The sequence below is a fragment of the Aspergillus heteromorphus genome (genome assembly GCF_003184545.1).
Source record: "Aspergillus heteromorphus CBS 117.55 chromosome Unknown BO70scaffold_10, whole genome shotgun sequence".
Lineage (NCBI taxonomy): Eukaryota > Fungi > Ascomycota > Eurotiomycetes > Eurotiales > Aspergillaceae > Aspergillus > Aspergillus heteromorphus.
This window is the reverse complement of record NW_020290415.1, coordinates 462,210-475,910: the sequence shown is the minus strand read 5'-3', so window position 1 is coordinate 475,910 and position 13,701 is coordinate 462,210. Positions and strand designations below refer to the sequence as shown.

Below are 13,701 nucleotides of genomic sequence, written 5' to 3'. Positions count from 1 at the left end.
CCTCCCAAGGGTCCCACCGGGACTGAGTTCTGCAAGTTCCATGGATCACGGCAGAGATATCTATACCCCCCGCGACATACGGGCATCATCATGGACCCACTGCGGCAATGGGCTGCGTCAGGAGGATAAACGGTCAATGAGACTTGACTCCAGCAGGGCCTGGCCGTTGTCCAGAGATCGTGTCCTGGTCTATATTAATTAACTCGTCCCCCGCCCCTCCCCACTCCTTTGTGCCTCTCAGCCCACCCAACGGATTCGGTGGCTACACTGGACCGCCTTGCGACGACTTGCACACATCTCTGCCGCGATGACAATGGACATCGTTGAACACTCCAGTCAGTCGCAGGTCGACGAGAAGGCCATCGAAGAGTCGCCCCCGACCGACAATACGGGAAGCAAGTTCAGTCATGACGAGGTCTTTTCTTACAGGGAGGAGACGGGGGCACCCGTGGATAATCCGGTGAGTGCCGGGCGACGGAGGAGATACTGAGAGCTTCCAGCCAACCTATCGTTCGTGTGCTAGATGACCTTCCACCGGTTTATGGGGTTTACAGCGATGGCCTTCTTGTGGACGGGTAGCCAGATCCCCGTTTATTTGTTCGGTGAGTGACTGCGGCGATCATAGGATTGGGTCAGACCGGATCACGCTCTAACGGTCCTACAGGAGGAATTCCACCGTATATTTATGGCGACATTGGTGGTGCGGATAGATGGGTTTGGTTTGTAAGTTTCACGGAGACTGAAGTCATCAGAATGACCGACAAATGCTCACATTCAACATAATATAGGTTTTGGCCAATCTACTGGCTCTTGCGGGTGTTTGCCCGTTTGTCGGGTCTCTGTCTGACCTGATCGGTCGTCGATATGTCGCTCTCATCGGGGCCTCCCTTGTTTGCCTCGGCATGATAGTCAGCAGCACCGCACATACGATGAATACATTCATCGGTATGCCTCCGAATGCGCTTTTATCCCACCATCATTTCACATTTCTCGCATGAAGTTAACGAGTACATAGCTGGGATGGCAATTGCCGGTGCGGGTGCTGGTGTCAATGAACTGACAGCGTTGGCTGCGACATCTGAGATGGCGCCAACCCGCCAGCGAGGCAAATATGTGGCGGTGTTGATCTTCACCATCCTGCCCTTCTGTCCATCTGTCCTATGGGCCCAGCTTCTGGCAGCCCACAAAGGCTGGCGTTACGTTGGCGCGTTCGCTGGAGCCTGGAACGGCTTTGGCCTGCTGACCACCGCACTCTTCTACTTCCCACCACCACGAGTCAACTCGGAGGGACTAAGTAGATCCGACATAATCAGCCGCATTGACTTTGTTGGTGGCTTCCTCAGTATCACTGGCCTGATAGTCTTTCTAGCTGGCCTGCAATGGGGCGGATACCAAGTACGCAACCCCTCACAGCTTCCGCATACATACCCTATGATCGTCTTACTGCCTGCTGATCTGCGCAATAGTACCATTGGAGCTCTGCTCATGTCCTGGCTCCCCTGATCATAGGCTTCTTCCTCTTGGTTGCCTTTGCTTTTTGGGAAATATACGGCGCCAAGTACCCCATTTTCCCGAGTCGGCTAAAGCAGGAACCACGCACCCTGGGCCTGACGCTGGTCATCACGTTCATCTCAGGCGCAAACTTCTTCTCCGTCCTCATGTTTTGGCCCACCCAATCATTCAACGTGTACGGACATAATCCGGTCGATGTCGGCGTTCGAAGTCTCCCCATCGGGTTCGGCATCATGGCGGGCGCATGCATCGTGCTCTGGCTACTGAGTGTCCTACGCGGACACAACAAGGAGCTCTTGATCATAAGCAGTATTCTTATGACAGCAGGTCTGTCTGGCCCCTATCCCTCGACCTAACCTAGAACATGAATGCACAAGCCAAAAGCAAAAACCAAAGCAAATACTAACTCCTCACAGGCTGCGGCGCCCTCTCCGTCGCCCGACTCGACAACCTCTACCGACTCTGGGGAATCCTCACTCTCGCTGGCCTCGGAATCGGCGGCATAGTCGTGCCCGCCTCCATCATGACCACCATCATCTGCCCAGATGTAAGCCCCTTCCCCAACCCCCAAAACCCAACCCATCACCAACCCACCAACCCACAAACAACAGGACCTAATCGCCACCATCTCCGCCCTCACCCTCTCCATCCGCGTCGCCGGCGGCGGCATCGGCTACACAATCTACTACAACATCTTCATCTCGAAATTCGTCCCGAAAGCCGAGCACTACATCGGCGGCGTGATGCTCACGGACCTCAACATCACGAACCCGGCCTACATCTCCGAGGCCATCCAACTCACCGGCGCCTCCCTGCTCGACGACCTGAACCTCATCCCAGGGATCGCGGGCAATCCGGCCGCGTATGACGCCGTCGTCACCGCCGGGAGACTCGCCTTCGCCGAGAGCTATAAGTATGTCTATTATGCCAGTATTGGATTTGGGGGCGTGTCGATCCTCGCGGCGTGCTTTTTGGGGAATATTAGGAAGTATATGGATGATCATGTGGCTGTTGTTATGCGGTAGATGGGGGGGGAGGGGTGTTAGGGTGGGTTGGGGTGGGTTTTGTTGGGTTGGGGAAGGTGTTTGGGTACGGTGTTGTGGTTTAGGAGGTTTGGGGGGAGGGGGGGGTTATGCGTTTATTTGTATTTAGGTTATAGTATAGTGTTTCTTATTTGCTTTTCTTTCTAACTAACAAGGTATACTTCATAGCTGGTCCTGGTCAGTACTAACTAGTAGTAGTGAGTAACACGATGACTCCCCACCGAAGAGAGCCATTCCATTTCGTTCAATTCAATTCACCACACCCTAGATCTTCCACAGGTTAAAGACACAAAATTGACCTCGTACACATCTTCAAAGCTACATAATCTCGAAAACAATATATTTTTCCCGCTCACAAGTAAAAGAAAAAAAAACCATGGCTAAGCAGACATCGGATATGGGGTATACATGAAATGAAGGTTACAACAATGATGAGAGCGTCTCCTCGCCTGGCTGGCGGCCACAGACCATGAGGGTCAGAACGGAAACGGGGTGGGTGAGTTGACTAAGGCAGAAAAAGGCAAGAACCAAGCAATCCAGCAGGTGGTTGGTTGGCCAATCATCTACTCTCGACCTGATTCATAGAGGACCGTTTCGGGACGAACGGCGCAGCGGGAGTATTCTTAGACTTTTTCCTCTCGACGTCCTTGACACGCAGACCTCTACTGAGACCGCCTCCCAGACCCCGGGCGAGGGAGGCAAAGGGCGAGGCGTTTTGCCAGCCGTCGAGGTCTTCTTCATGCTGACCGACGCTGGCAGCGGCGGAGGGGTCGGCGGCGCCGTGTTTGGAGGAGCCGGAGCCGGAACCGTCGGATGGTTTGTTGCGATGGTGTCGGGGGAGGGAGACTTCGGTGCCGGGGACGGGGCCAGGGCCGTGAGTGACGTTGGTTGGGGAGGTGGGGGTTGATTTCCACGGGTGGTGGGGATGTCGGTGTCGGCGTCGGTGTCTATGTAATCTGAGCATTTGCAGCCGCAGCCGGTGGGGCAGAATTGGTGCTCTTCTTGCTCGCTGGCTTGCATGTTGTGGCGGTGGTGCTGGGGGTCGGAGGATGCCATTGAGAACCAGCCTCGGTGGCAGTCGAAGCAGCTGACGTGGCCGCAGCCCAAACAGGGGATGAGCATGCCTTCGACGACTTCGCCGCAGATGACACAGGGGAGTTTGAGGGGGAGAGGGTGTTTGGGGTTGCAGTTGGGGCATGTGAGGGGGGTGGGGTGAAGCCTTTCAGGTGGCTTCTGGGTGCCGCTTCCGTGAGAGTCTTCATGGCGAAGATGGAGAGTTGGAGCGGTTGGCCGCAGCCGATGCAATGGCGCTGGATCTCGAGGCCCTGGTTGTCTGTTTCGGTGGCTACTGCGAGGGAACTCCTGCGCCTGGAGACGGGGAGGGAGAACGAATCGTGGTGGCTTTTGCGGCGGCGGTGGGTAATGTCTTTAGTAGAGGGCTTTGGGGTGCCACCGATTTTGAGAACCTCGCTGCGTTGCACTGGCAACCCCCATATTGAGAGCAGATGGGCGTATGCTGCACGATACGATCGATACATCCAATCTTTCTTCGGGTCAAGGAAAGAGTTCTGCGTTCGTCCAGTACTTTTAAAGGCAGCTTGGTTTTTCAACACCGCTCGAACCTTTGCAGGCGCTTTGGATGGAGCGCGTCTTTCGCTCTCTGTATCGGAATGGGTCTGTGATGTGAGTGCGGTAGAGGTTGTCAAATAGTCGGGGATTGCTGTGGCGGGTTTTGCAGCAAAGGCGCTCGTTACCCACACGCCTGGACCCCCGATTGCATTAGGGCTGCCGCTAGCGTTGAGACTCTTCCTGGATATAGCGGTCGCCGGAGGAGAGGCTGACGATGGCCCAAACGTCAGGGATCGAGAGAGGGAAGAAGCCAGAGCCGAACCAAGCCCAGACGCACTGCGTGGTTGGGATTGCTGGTCAGGGGAGGCGGCCATCGATATGTTTTGACCCCAGTGTTTCCTTTCTGCCGCCAAAGGCCCAGTACGGGTAGCTATAGGAGGAGTTGTGCCGGTGGAAAATGGAGGTTCCGAGTCTGCGCGCAACACTTCGGAGGACGATCGCCCAGAGCTATGTGTAATGGGTGTAGGATGGCTGTCCTTTTGTGTAAAGGCCGTCGGCGTGGCCACCTGTGGTTTGTTCTGCATGATCGAGTTGGGGGAATACAGATCAAACGAAAAAGAGTGCTCTTCCATCCGTCTGGATGCCGTCCTGTGGTGAAAGAGTTGTTCTCTTGACGAGGCCTCTTCGATGCTTGGCTCATACAAAACACAAGACAGCATTGCAATCATCTGCACGTCGCCAATTTGCTCGAAGTGCTCAAAGAGCGCAGGGATAAGCCAATGACCGCCAAATGGATGATCACCCCATTGGATTACCGAGCTTGCGGATTCTTTAGATCGTTGACTCCCTGTGTCGTATGTCAAATCTACAGCGCTATCCTTGCGCTGTATATGTGGTCTCTCCAGGCGATCCAACTCGTACGACATCATCGAGGTTTTACAGTTGTGCAGGATGAGCCTGACAAGTCCCCAGATCCGAGCCAGCTCGTGGTGACCATGATCCAGGGCCACCGCTGCGTTATGGGCACATACGTCGGTGACCTTCCCGCAGATGCGATATTCACTGGCGAGTTCTCGTTTCGCCGGCAGCAGATCGCTGAAGTCGTGGATGGAGATCACATTCTGAGAACCCTCGGACGACTTTGCAGTCATTGCACCAACAGTTGATCGCTGGGAGTTGTCCGTGGAGCGCGGACGGTAAATTCCGAGGCTGCCACCACTTCGCCAGGTCTGAGGTGTCGTAAATCGATGCTGCAGGCCCGATAATATACCGGAAGACCCGGAAGAGCTTGAAGTCTCGGCGTCCGAGTCATCTGAATATTCCGAAGCGCCATCGTCTGTGCTTGCCATCGTGATGGACGTCCGAGGGGGGCCGGGTGAACTTGTTCGTAATCGGCCAAATCCTTCGAAGACTTTGTCTGCTCGTGAGAGCCTGGTCATTTCTTTGAAACCGAGATTCTCCAACCAATTCGATTTGTCCTTCTTCGAAGGGAAGAAGCACACCAGGCGGCCGTCATTGGCCCAAAGCGCGCCGCATCCCTTGGCCACAGGGACCATCACGTTGGCATTTACTGGACGAAGCAATTCGGAGCTCATGCCCAGGTCTTGGCTTTGGGACAGCCCGACTTCGTCTTCGTCGCTAGACTCTTCGCCGCCCAGGTGTCCATTGACGGGGGATTTGATCGTTTCTGCCGTTTCCCCAAGGATCCATGCTATGCTTTCCTCCAAGGTGCTCTCGCCCAACAGGTAGCGCACAACTCCTTCAAGGCACCCTCTTTTTTGGGCAAGGTAAGTTTCGGCGATTGTGCGAAGTTCCGCTAGGATTTTGTCGGCGAGCTGGTCAGTGACAGCGGCAGTTTTCTGTACGCTGAACGTCGGTACGATCGCCCGAGGGTAATCAACGGGGAACTTGATGTCAACTTTCAGGAAGAGAGAGTCACCATCTGCGGCCCATGGTCCATGGAGAGAGATGGTGGCCTTTCGTTGCCTGACGTCAACCGATTCGAAAGCAACCTTGGTAAACTTCTCTCCAACGTGAGTGATCTCGTCACCTAGCGTTTCAATATCCCAGCCTGATATTTTCACTCCCCGCATCCATGCGATAGGATTGGTTTCGTTGCGAACATTTGTTCTTCCCTGCATGCCAATTCTGGAGTCCGTGTTCCCTCCCCCCTGTGTCCAGGCGCGGGCGTATGGAACCGAGATAGTGTTTGTTTTCAAGTTGCGAGACGTCTGTGGCGTAGCGCTTTGCCGAGTGGTGGGCGACAACACCTCCGTATCTTCATCCTCTTGCTCATAACTGATATCCCGGAAAGACCTGTACAGGGCACCCTGGCGTGAGAGATGCAGATTTGTACCAAACGACTTGCCTTTCTCGAAACCAACCCTTTCTAGGACATCCTGGTCTGCTCTGTGCAAGCGAAGCTCTCGATCCGTGCCCCAAGACACTAGCTGGAACTCTCTGTTGTCGACACCATCCGTCACTCCTCCGCGCGCTCGCCACAGAAACTCCTTGACTTGGCCTTTATGCCCTGGAAAGCTATGCACAAGAGGAAGATCCTCAGTGGGGGCAGCGCCATCCCCAGCTCTGCGACTATACAAATGAAGGTCGCTGTTGCCTCTCTGCGGCATGGCCAAGACGCCCCATCCAAAAGGAGTATTCCTCGCCCGCCACACTGGAAACGGTGTCTTAATCACCTTTTCCGGCACCTCTGTGTTCACCGTATAATCCCAGAACTTGATTGTTTTATCCAGAGAGCACGTCACAAGAGCTCCGGGGCGGACCCGGTTCCAATCCACGCCGTAGATCTTAGTGCTGTGCGCTTCGATAGACTTGATAGGATACGCACCCATCCGCTTGTCCCAAATACGCAAGAACTTATCGTGGGAGCTGGCAATGACGTGCGGGTCCTGTCGGTTCCACTTAACCTGAGTAGCTCCAGCAAGCCAGTCGGAAAATGAAATGGCCGGACGTGAAGGCGTCCGCAAATCCCAACAGTGGACGAAGCTGTCTACGGCACAGGTGGCTAGCATGTCTGCGTGATGGGCAGAAAAGTTGATATCGGTTATGGCTCGGGTGTGGGCGTGTAAGACATGTTCAATGGAGTTCTGCGAAGATTGCATAGCCAGGTTCCAAACCAATGCCTTCTGGTTCGACGTACTGACGACCCAATAGTCTCGGATAGAGAACGGAGACCACTGGACATCTGCTACTTCCCATGGGGTGTGATGTGGAAGATACCGAGGTGGAGAATACGGCGAATCCAGATCGATGATGTGCAGTCCCTCCTTGGACGCCAATACCACATCCCGTCCACATGGTGATATTGACATGGAACCGACAGGTTGCTCCACATGAAACGAGCTATCCTCGCCGAACGTCGGGCTCTCAAAGGCCGAAGTCGGGAGCCTGGCTTCATTGAGGTCCACCATTGTTGTGTTGTTCAACCCGGCCTTGAAAGGTGCTCTGGGTTTGTGCTACCTATCGGCTACTACCCACACCCTGGAGATGGAGAAACGTTGGGCTCATAAGACCGGGAAGCGCATTGGTGGGGATAATATATGCGACCATGTAGGATGTTCTCATATCGGTCGGGGTCTTTTGGGACTTCGTCGTCAATTGCGCAGGATAAACAGGACCGAGGGGTTGGTGGCGCGCATGGCACATATGTATGATGGAATACGAACTCTAGAGATGCATGGATCGTCGTAACCTCGTTTGACCAAGAATTGAACGCTACGAGGACACAGGGATTAGCGGACGGAAAAGCCGCGGAGGCGCCAATGGCATACATACCTGCAAGAGAAAGCAAAAGAAAGCCTGAGAGCCAAGGGAGGCACAGGGCCTCTCCGCAAGTCTGGGGTTGGCGAAGGCGAAGGAGGACTAGTTAACTAGTTAGTTAGTGACGGCCGACTTAGTCACGTTGCTGAAATGGTCCGCGCCGCCGCCCGTGCTGACTACGGGGTGCCGGACCCGCCCGAGACGCAGTGCCCCTCGTCGGTTACGTCGTTCCAGATGCCTCTGTGAGTCTCAGTGCTCCGCGTTGAATCTCACCATTTTCCCCCGTTCATCGGCTTGTGGCTGGTGCTATATCGACCTTCTTGCCCCCCAAATAGGAAGCGGAAGAGGTTTCCGCTGCCTTCCGACAACCAAGGAAGATCAGGAGCAGAACCGTAAGCCCCACCTTGGATAAACTCGCAAGCGCGGGGGAGTACGGGAGTACACAGTGCATCCATTAAACATTTCCGCTCAACAGGTTCAAGATGGCGTTGCCGAAGCGAATCATTAAGGAGACTGAGCGCCTCATGGCGGAGCCGTAAGTGGTTCTCCCATCCTAGTGGAGAAATATCGCCGGAATAGAGAGAGAGATCATTGACATGGACGCACGTCATGCTCGCAGAGTCCCTGGCATCAATGCTGTACCCCACGAGGAGAACCTCCGCTACTTCGATGTCTCCATCCACGGACCGGCGCAGTCCCCGTACGAAGGTAAACCTCAAGCGCATACTGGGCTGTCTGGACGGTTGTTTATTGTTCAACAGGTGGCATCTTTCGCCTCGAACTGTTCCTGCCGGAGGATTACCCGATGACACCTCCCAAGATTCGCTTCTTGACCAAGATCTACCACCCCAACATCGACCGCCTGGGGCGGATCTGCTTGGACGTTCTGAAGAGTATGCTTTCCGCGCCCTCCCAGGGAGGATCTCGATGGCTAATCTGTGACTAGACAACTGGTCTCCTGCTCTCCAAATCCGTACGATCTTGCTCTCGATCCAGGCTCTGCTGGGAGCCCCGAACCCGGATGACCCGCTTGCCAACGATGTTGCCCAACGCTGGAAGGAGGACGAGCCGGCAGCGATACAAACCGCGAAAGAGTGGACTAGAACCCATGCGATGACTTAAATGAGACGAGGGGAGAGTTCCACCAGGTTGCTATGAAGACTGTAGGAGCAACAATGGTGTGATGTGACCATGAGCAAAAGTACCGCAACATTCCACCTTCCTGGCATCCCTCTTAGGATAGGCCCCGACTCCCGGAGACCTCTCTTGTCTTGTTATATGCGAAAGCGGATTTTCTTAACGCCCATCTCCGGTTCGTTTCCCCATAAATGCTCATGCATGGCGAAAGAGCTCTTGCTCATCCCAGATGCATGGTATAAGCATATCTTGCCTCCCTCAGGCAACAACTTTGTTTTCCACCTTTCTATATTAGAGTCTTATGCTGCGATAGAATCACAAGATCCCTGTAACCGTTATTCTCCCCTGTTGTCTCGTGGAGGTAGTTCTATTATTCGGTTCGATGCATGCCAGGCTTTGTAGACCTCCAGCATAGATAGAGACATCTTTATGCCGGCATAAATGATCCATACCGATACTTTCATGCTGTATGCCCAGTATTACCGCTCTCAAGGACACTCACTGACGCTTCAGTGAGAAGAAATTAGATGTGCCATCTAAATTTGCTGCAGCTTGATATGTATACCAAAGACTTTAGCGACACATCAATCCCAGCATTTAGTACTTCTTTGGCACAATGTCCTTCTGTGCGCGCAGTGAAATATAGGTTTGAGTAAGGTACTAAATAATTTCCAGACATGGCTCTGTGCTCCCAAGCAATTCACTCTCAACCCATAGTCCCAAACATTATCTTAAGTGAATGTTACTGCAAAAGATATTTCATAACAACAGTAAACCACTGGCCCCCTCCATCCTACCCTTCTCTTTCTCACCCCATCAAACGCCAGATAACCACCACTATTAAGTAGAATAAACCCGTTTTCAAAAACATTGGCTTTCAGCAATCCAAACCCGCCTACACATCTACAAGGCACTCTATCCAACATGCCAAACACCGATAACAACAGTGACGAGAACAACCACAGCGCGCGCAGGTATGATAAGCCCTTCTAGCTGCATCTCACCAGGTTAGGATAGCTAAGACCAGACCTCACCAGCACCTTCACCATGCCTGACAGCCACATGTCTGGAACAAGCGATCCACACATCCCCGAGCAAGACAACTTCGAGGATCTGGACATGTCAGAATTGGAGCAGCTTACCAACCTCACCGAGCAGGTAGAAAGCGCGTTCTGCATTACGGAAGACAGCTCTTTCACGCTGCTCTCTGCCCCCGGTAACAACGAAAACCGGGCACCAAGCCAGCAAGCTGGACGAGAAAACGGCGGCACCTCTCTGGATCCCTCACAACACTCTCAGCATAATCACTCTCTCCCACCACATTCCTACCATCTAGACATACCCAAAATACCCGACCTACCATCTCCACCCTATACATCCGAGTCCCTCGACCTCGTCAGTAGAGTCCCAGCTGGTCCCGAGCTAGTCGGGATTCTGAAGAAGAGCCGCGACAAGAGGGAAAGCAAGAAGGTGAAGTTTGCATCCTCGCCTCCTGGGAAGGTAGTGAAACGCTACCGATCGGGCCAGGGTAAGACTTTTTCGCTGGGTGGGCTATACCATGCAGTGCAGTGATGGCTGATTCGGGGAATGTGTAGATAATCTCGGTAGCTTGGATCTCATATGTCGTCGTCTCAAGGCTGGAAATGCGTGGCGTCTTCGAGACTTCGGTTCTCGGGGGTGGCCCGCGGGGGGGGACTGCAAATGAGAGAGCTTAGGTTGGGCAGGCATGGATGAATGATATGATATTGTTGCACTGATCATGAACATAGAAAATAACATGGCATGGACAATTCCCGACCACGGGTGACCGTGGCTTCGATGTGGGAAGTCAGTAACATCTGTCAGCGTCGACCCGCAAGCTGCCAACAGTAATGACAATGACCTAGCTCTGTCAGATACTGCTCCAGCGATCCTCGGACAGCGCACAGAGGGAAGAGCGTAAAGTATATGGAATAATCCAGACCTCTGATGCGCCAGCTGCCGGCACACATGTCGGGCTCCAACAAAATCTCGTATAGCTTGAAGTCGCAGGACCAGAAGAGATACGCAAGCTGTCTTGATACCACGGGACCTTGTATGAAAGTCTAGAGCGCTTCTCTCTATGCTCGGTGTATAGGATTGCGGACAGCACTTCTGCCTGTACTCTGAATATCGGCGCAAAATATCCAATGAAAAGTATCAAGCGAGCCATCACTTCCCTCTATAGTATAGAGCATATCATACTAACAATGAGCATGCTTATGTAGAAGTATAGGACAGATCCCCGCGCAAAAACGACTGGCAGCAGTAGACACCATCGCCAAGGCAATTATACGATGTGATCGTAAGATTGAAGCCTGAAAAGTAGGAATAAGCACTTATCCTTTTATCTGGTACGAATTACTCATGAGGCTTAAGCTGGAGAGAAGGAAGGAAATCCGTGATAATTGATCATTCCTGAAAGAATATAGAATACGAGTGTTTCGATCAAAATGACTGAAAAAGACGAGGTTGGTTAAAAGCATAACCACAAAACAGATCATTCCGGATATTAAAAGCCTAAACCCCATCAACTTCCTTTTTTTAAGAACAATCCCTTATGCCATCGACCATGTCGAAGTTGAAGCGGAAGAACCCAACCGCCAAGGGCAGGGGCGGTCACGTGGGGCCAGTCGCTTAGCGAGGCTCCGCACCGCACCACCACAATTGTGACAGACTCGCGCAACAGCCTCGCCGCAGACGACCGCTTCGACCTCAACCACCCAACGCCAACCGACAATATCCCGGCTGCGCATCTCAGACGTTCAAGATGCGTACCTACGACGATTCTTTCAGCGGTCAGAAGATCTACCCCGGAAAGGTGCGTTTACATGTCCCATGTCGCCAAAGGAGAGAAGAAGAAGGAAATCGACCCACGATTCCGCGCCCGCGCCCATCACCACCACGAACTCCAAAATTGAAACACGCCAATATTGAAATTTGAAATTGAAACATATATATACATATATATATATATATGGGAACATATCCGTTGACGAATGCATTTTTGCAATCTTTATAGGGTAAGCTGTACGTCCGTGGCGACAGCAAGATCTTCCGCTTCCAGAATGGAAAGTCCGAGTCCCTCTTCCTCCAGCGCAAGAACCCCCGTCGCATCGCCTGGACTGTCCTCTACCGTCGCCAGCACAAGAAGGGTATCTCTGAAGTCAGTAACCGCCGTTTATTCCTCCCGTTTGTTTTGTCTGCCGTTTGGGTTCAAGAGGGGGATATGATATATATGTCCATCCATGTATATGACCGATGGGCTCTGGTTGGGGGTTATTGCATGTCGACATGAGTGTGCTATATGTCATTGTCACGGGACATGATAATATGTTGGATGAGGGGAATTAATGAATGGATGGACGGATGAACAAGCAGAGAACCACACAGGCACGCGTGCTAGGAGGACCATATGCTGACGGGACATGATTTGTTCAACAACAGGAAGTTGCCAAGAAGCGCACTCGCCGTGTCGTGAAGCAGCAGCGTGCCATCGTCGGAGCCTCCCTCGACGTGATCAAGGAGCGTCGTGCTCAGCGCCCCGAGGCCCGTGCCGCCGCCCGCCAGCAGGCCATCAAGGACGCCAAGGAGAAGAAGGCCGCCAACGAGAGCCGCAAGAAGGCCGAGAAGGCCAAGTCCGCCGCCTCCGGTGCCAAGGCCACTGGCCAGCGCATCCAGAGCAAGCAGGGTGCCAAGGGTTCCGCCCCCAAGGTCGCTGCCAAGTCTCGTTAAAAAAAGAAAACCTTTTCCATATTCACCAACCGACGAACGGAATAGAAGCGGTTCTGGCTTGGGCTGGGGGGGAAGTAGTAGGACAGACAGAGAAGAAAATGGGAATGAGAGGATTTTTGGGCGGTTAGATCAACCCCCGGCAATGCGTTTAAAAAAAAACCTTTTCCTTTTTTTTAATACGTATATCGAATCCCGCCCCTCCCATCTACGAATTTTTTTTTCGGCGTATGAGCGATTTGAGAGGGTGTTTGTCCTCCCCTCAGATAGGTCGTCTTATCATTATTGCGCCCATTGGTACCCCTTCCTATTTTACCCCCCCAGAAAAATGGAAAAAATGGATGTGATATGATGGTCCCTGTTTTAATTGCTTTCTCTCTCTCTCTTTCCCTCTCTCTCTCCCTCTCCCCGCGGTTTTCTCCGCTTCTAGATCTGTAGACTCGGCTCGCCCCCCTCTGGCCTCCGCTGGAATATTAATGTAATAATGCGTCATATATATATATCTCTCTCTCTCCCTCTTGCCGTTCCGCCGGGCTCTGATGATCTCATCATCTACCCCTGCCTCGTATAGCTTCAGCAATATACTAGTATGTCAATAGTGGTTAAAGATCTCCAACCAATACGGATACGGATACGGATGTCGGATATGCCATTGCCGGGGCATGGACTCTGCCGTCATCGTCTCGCTGGAATGGAATCTGATTACATAACACGAAACAAGAACCGTAGGGCTCAAACCTACACTAGCCGCTTCGGGGCGTCGACCCTTGCCCGTTATGCCTGAAGAATCCCTCAGGCAGTAAGGTGTCGAGTCCTGCCCAGCAACAGCAACAGCGGTCTACTTACTTACTACTCCGTACTACTGTATGTAGTTACTCCGTCCGTAGTATGGAGCCCGGCCCTCAATTCT

General features: G+C 53.0%; 5 protein-coding genes across 5 annotated transcripts; 4 read left to right on the top strand and 1 right to left on the bottom strand.

Annotated features, from left to right (window-relative positions):
* Positions 1-307: 307 nt before the first annotated feature.
* On the top strand, positions 308-2,537 carry BO70DRAFT_395926 (putative MFS drug efflux pump; the record flags this gene model as incomplete). Its single annotated transcript, XM_025546578.1, has 8 exons — positions 308-460; positions 524-602; positions 665-723; positions 789-945; positions 1,016-1,395; positions 1,467-1,839; positions 1,929-2,059; positions 2,124-2,537. The coding sequence occupies 8 exons, from the start codon at positions 308-310 to the stop codon at positions 2,535-2,537; spliced, it is 1,746 nt and encodes a 581-aa protein (XP_025399936.1).
* Positions 2,538-3,114: 577 nt separating this feature from the next.
* BO70DRAFT_403691 (Mtc5p) lies at positions 3,115-7,912 on the bottom strand (the record flags this gene model as incomplete). The annotated part of the gene is made up of 8 exons (XM_025547046.1): positions 6,354-7,912; positions 6,209-6,272; positions 5,990-6,166; positions 5,879-5,959; positions 5,589-5,845; positions 3,690-5,555; positions 3,470-3,642; positions 3,115-3,401 (listed from the first exon to the last, which is right to left on the bottom strand). The coding sequence occupies exons 1-8, from the start codon at positions 7,553-7,555 to the stop codon at positions 3,115-3,117; spliced, it is 4,107 nt and encodes a 1,368-aa protein (XP_025399935.1). The 5' UTR covers positions 7,556-7,912.
* Positions 7,913-8,170: 258 nt separating this feature from the next.
* Positions 8,171-9,371, top strand: BO70DRAFT_335541 (E2 ubiquitin-conjugating protein UBC13). Its single transcript, XM_025541062.1, has 5 exons — positions 8,171-8,296; positions 8,380-8,439; positions 8,524-8,612; positions 8,666-8,797; positions 8,851-9,371. Exons 2-5 carry the CDS (start codon positions 8,387-8,389, stop codon positions 9,024-9,026), a joined length of 450 nt encoding a protein of 149 aa, XP_025399934.1. The 5' UTR covers positions 8,171-8,296; positions 8,380-8,386; the 3' UTR covers positions 9,027-9,371.
* Positions 9,372-9,898: 527 nt separating this feature from the next.
* Positions 9,899-10,636, top strand: BO70DRAFT_379289 (uncharacterized protein; the record flags this gene model as incomplete). Its single annotated transcript, XM_025545331.1, has 3 exons — positions 9,899-10,015; positions 10,079-10,569; positions 10,611-10,636. Exons 1-3 carry the CDS (start codon positions 9,966-9,968, stop codon positions 10,634-10,636), a joined length of 567 nt encoding a protein of 188 aa, XP_025399933.1. The 5' UTR covers positions 9,899-9,965.
* Positions 10,637-11,740: 1,104 nt separating this feature from the next.
* Positions 11,741-13,281, top strand: BO70DRAFT_313846 (60S ribosomal protein eL24). Its single transcript, XM_025540260.1, has 3 exons — positions 11,741-11,880; positions 12,082-12,225; positions 12,507-13,281. Exons 1-3 carry the CDS (start codon positions 11,830-11,832, stop codon positions 12,792-12,794), a joined length of 483 nt encoding a protein of 160 aa, XP_025399932.1. The 5' UTR covers positions 11,741-11,829; the 3' UTR covers positions 12,795-13,281.
* The last annotated feature ends 420 nt before the right edge of the window (positions 13,282-13,701 follow it).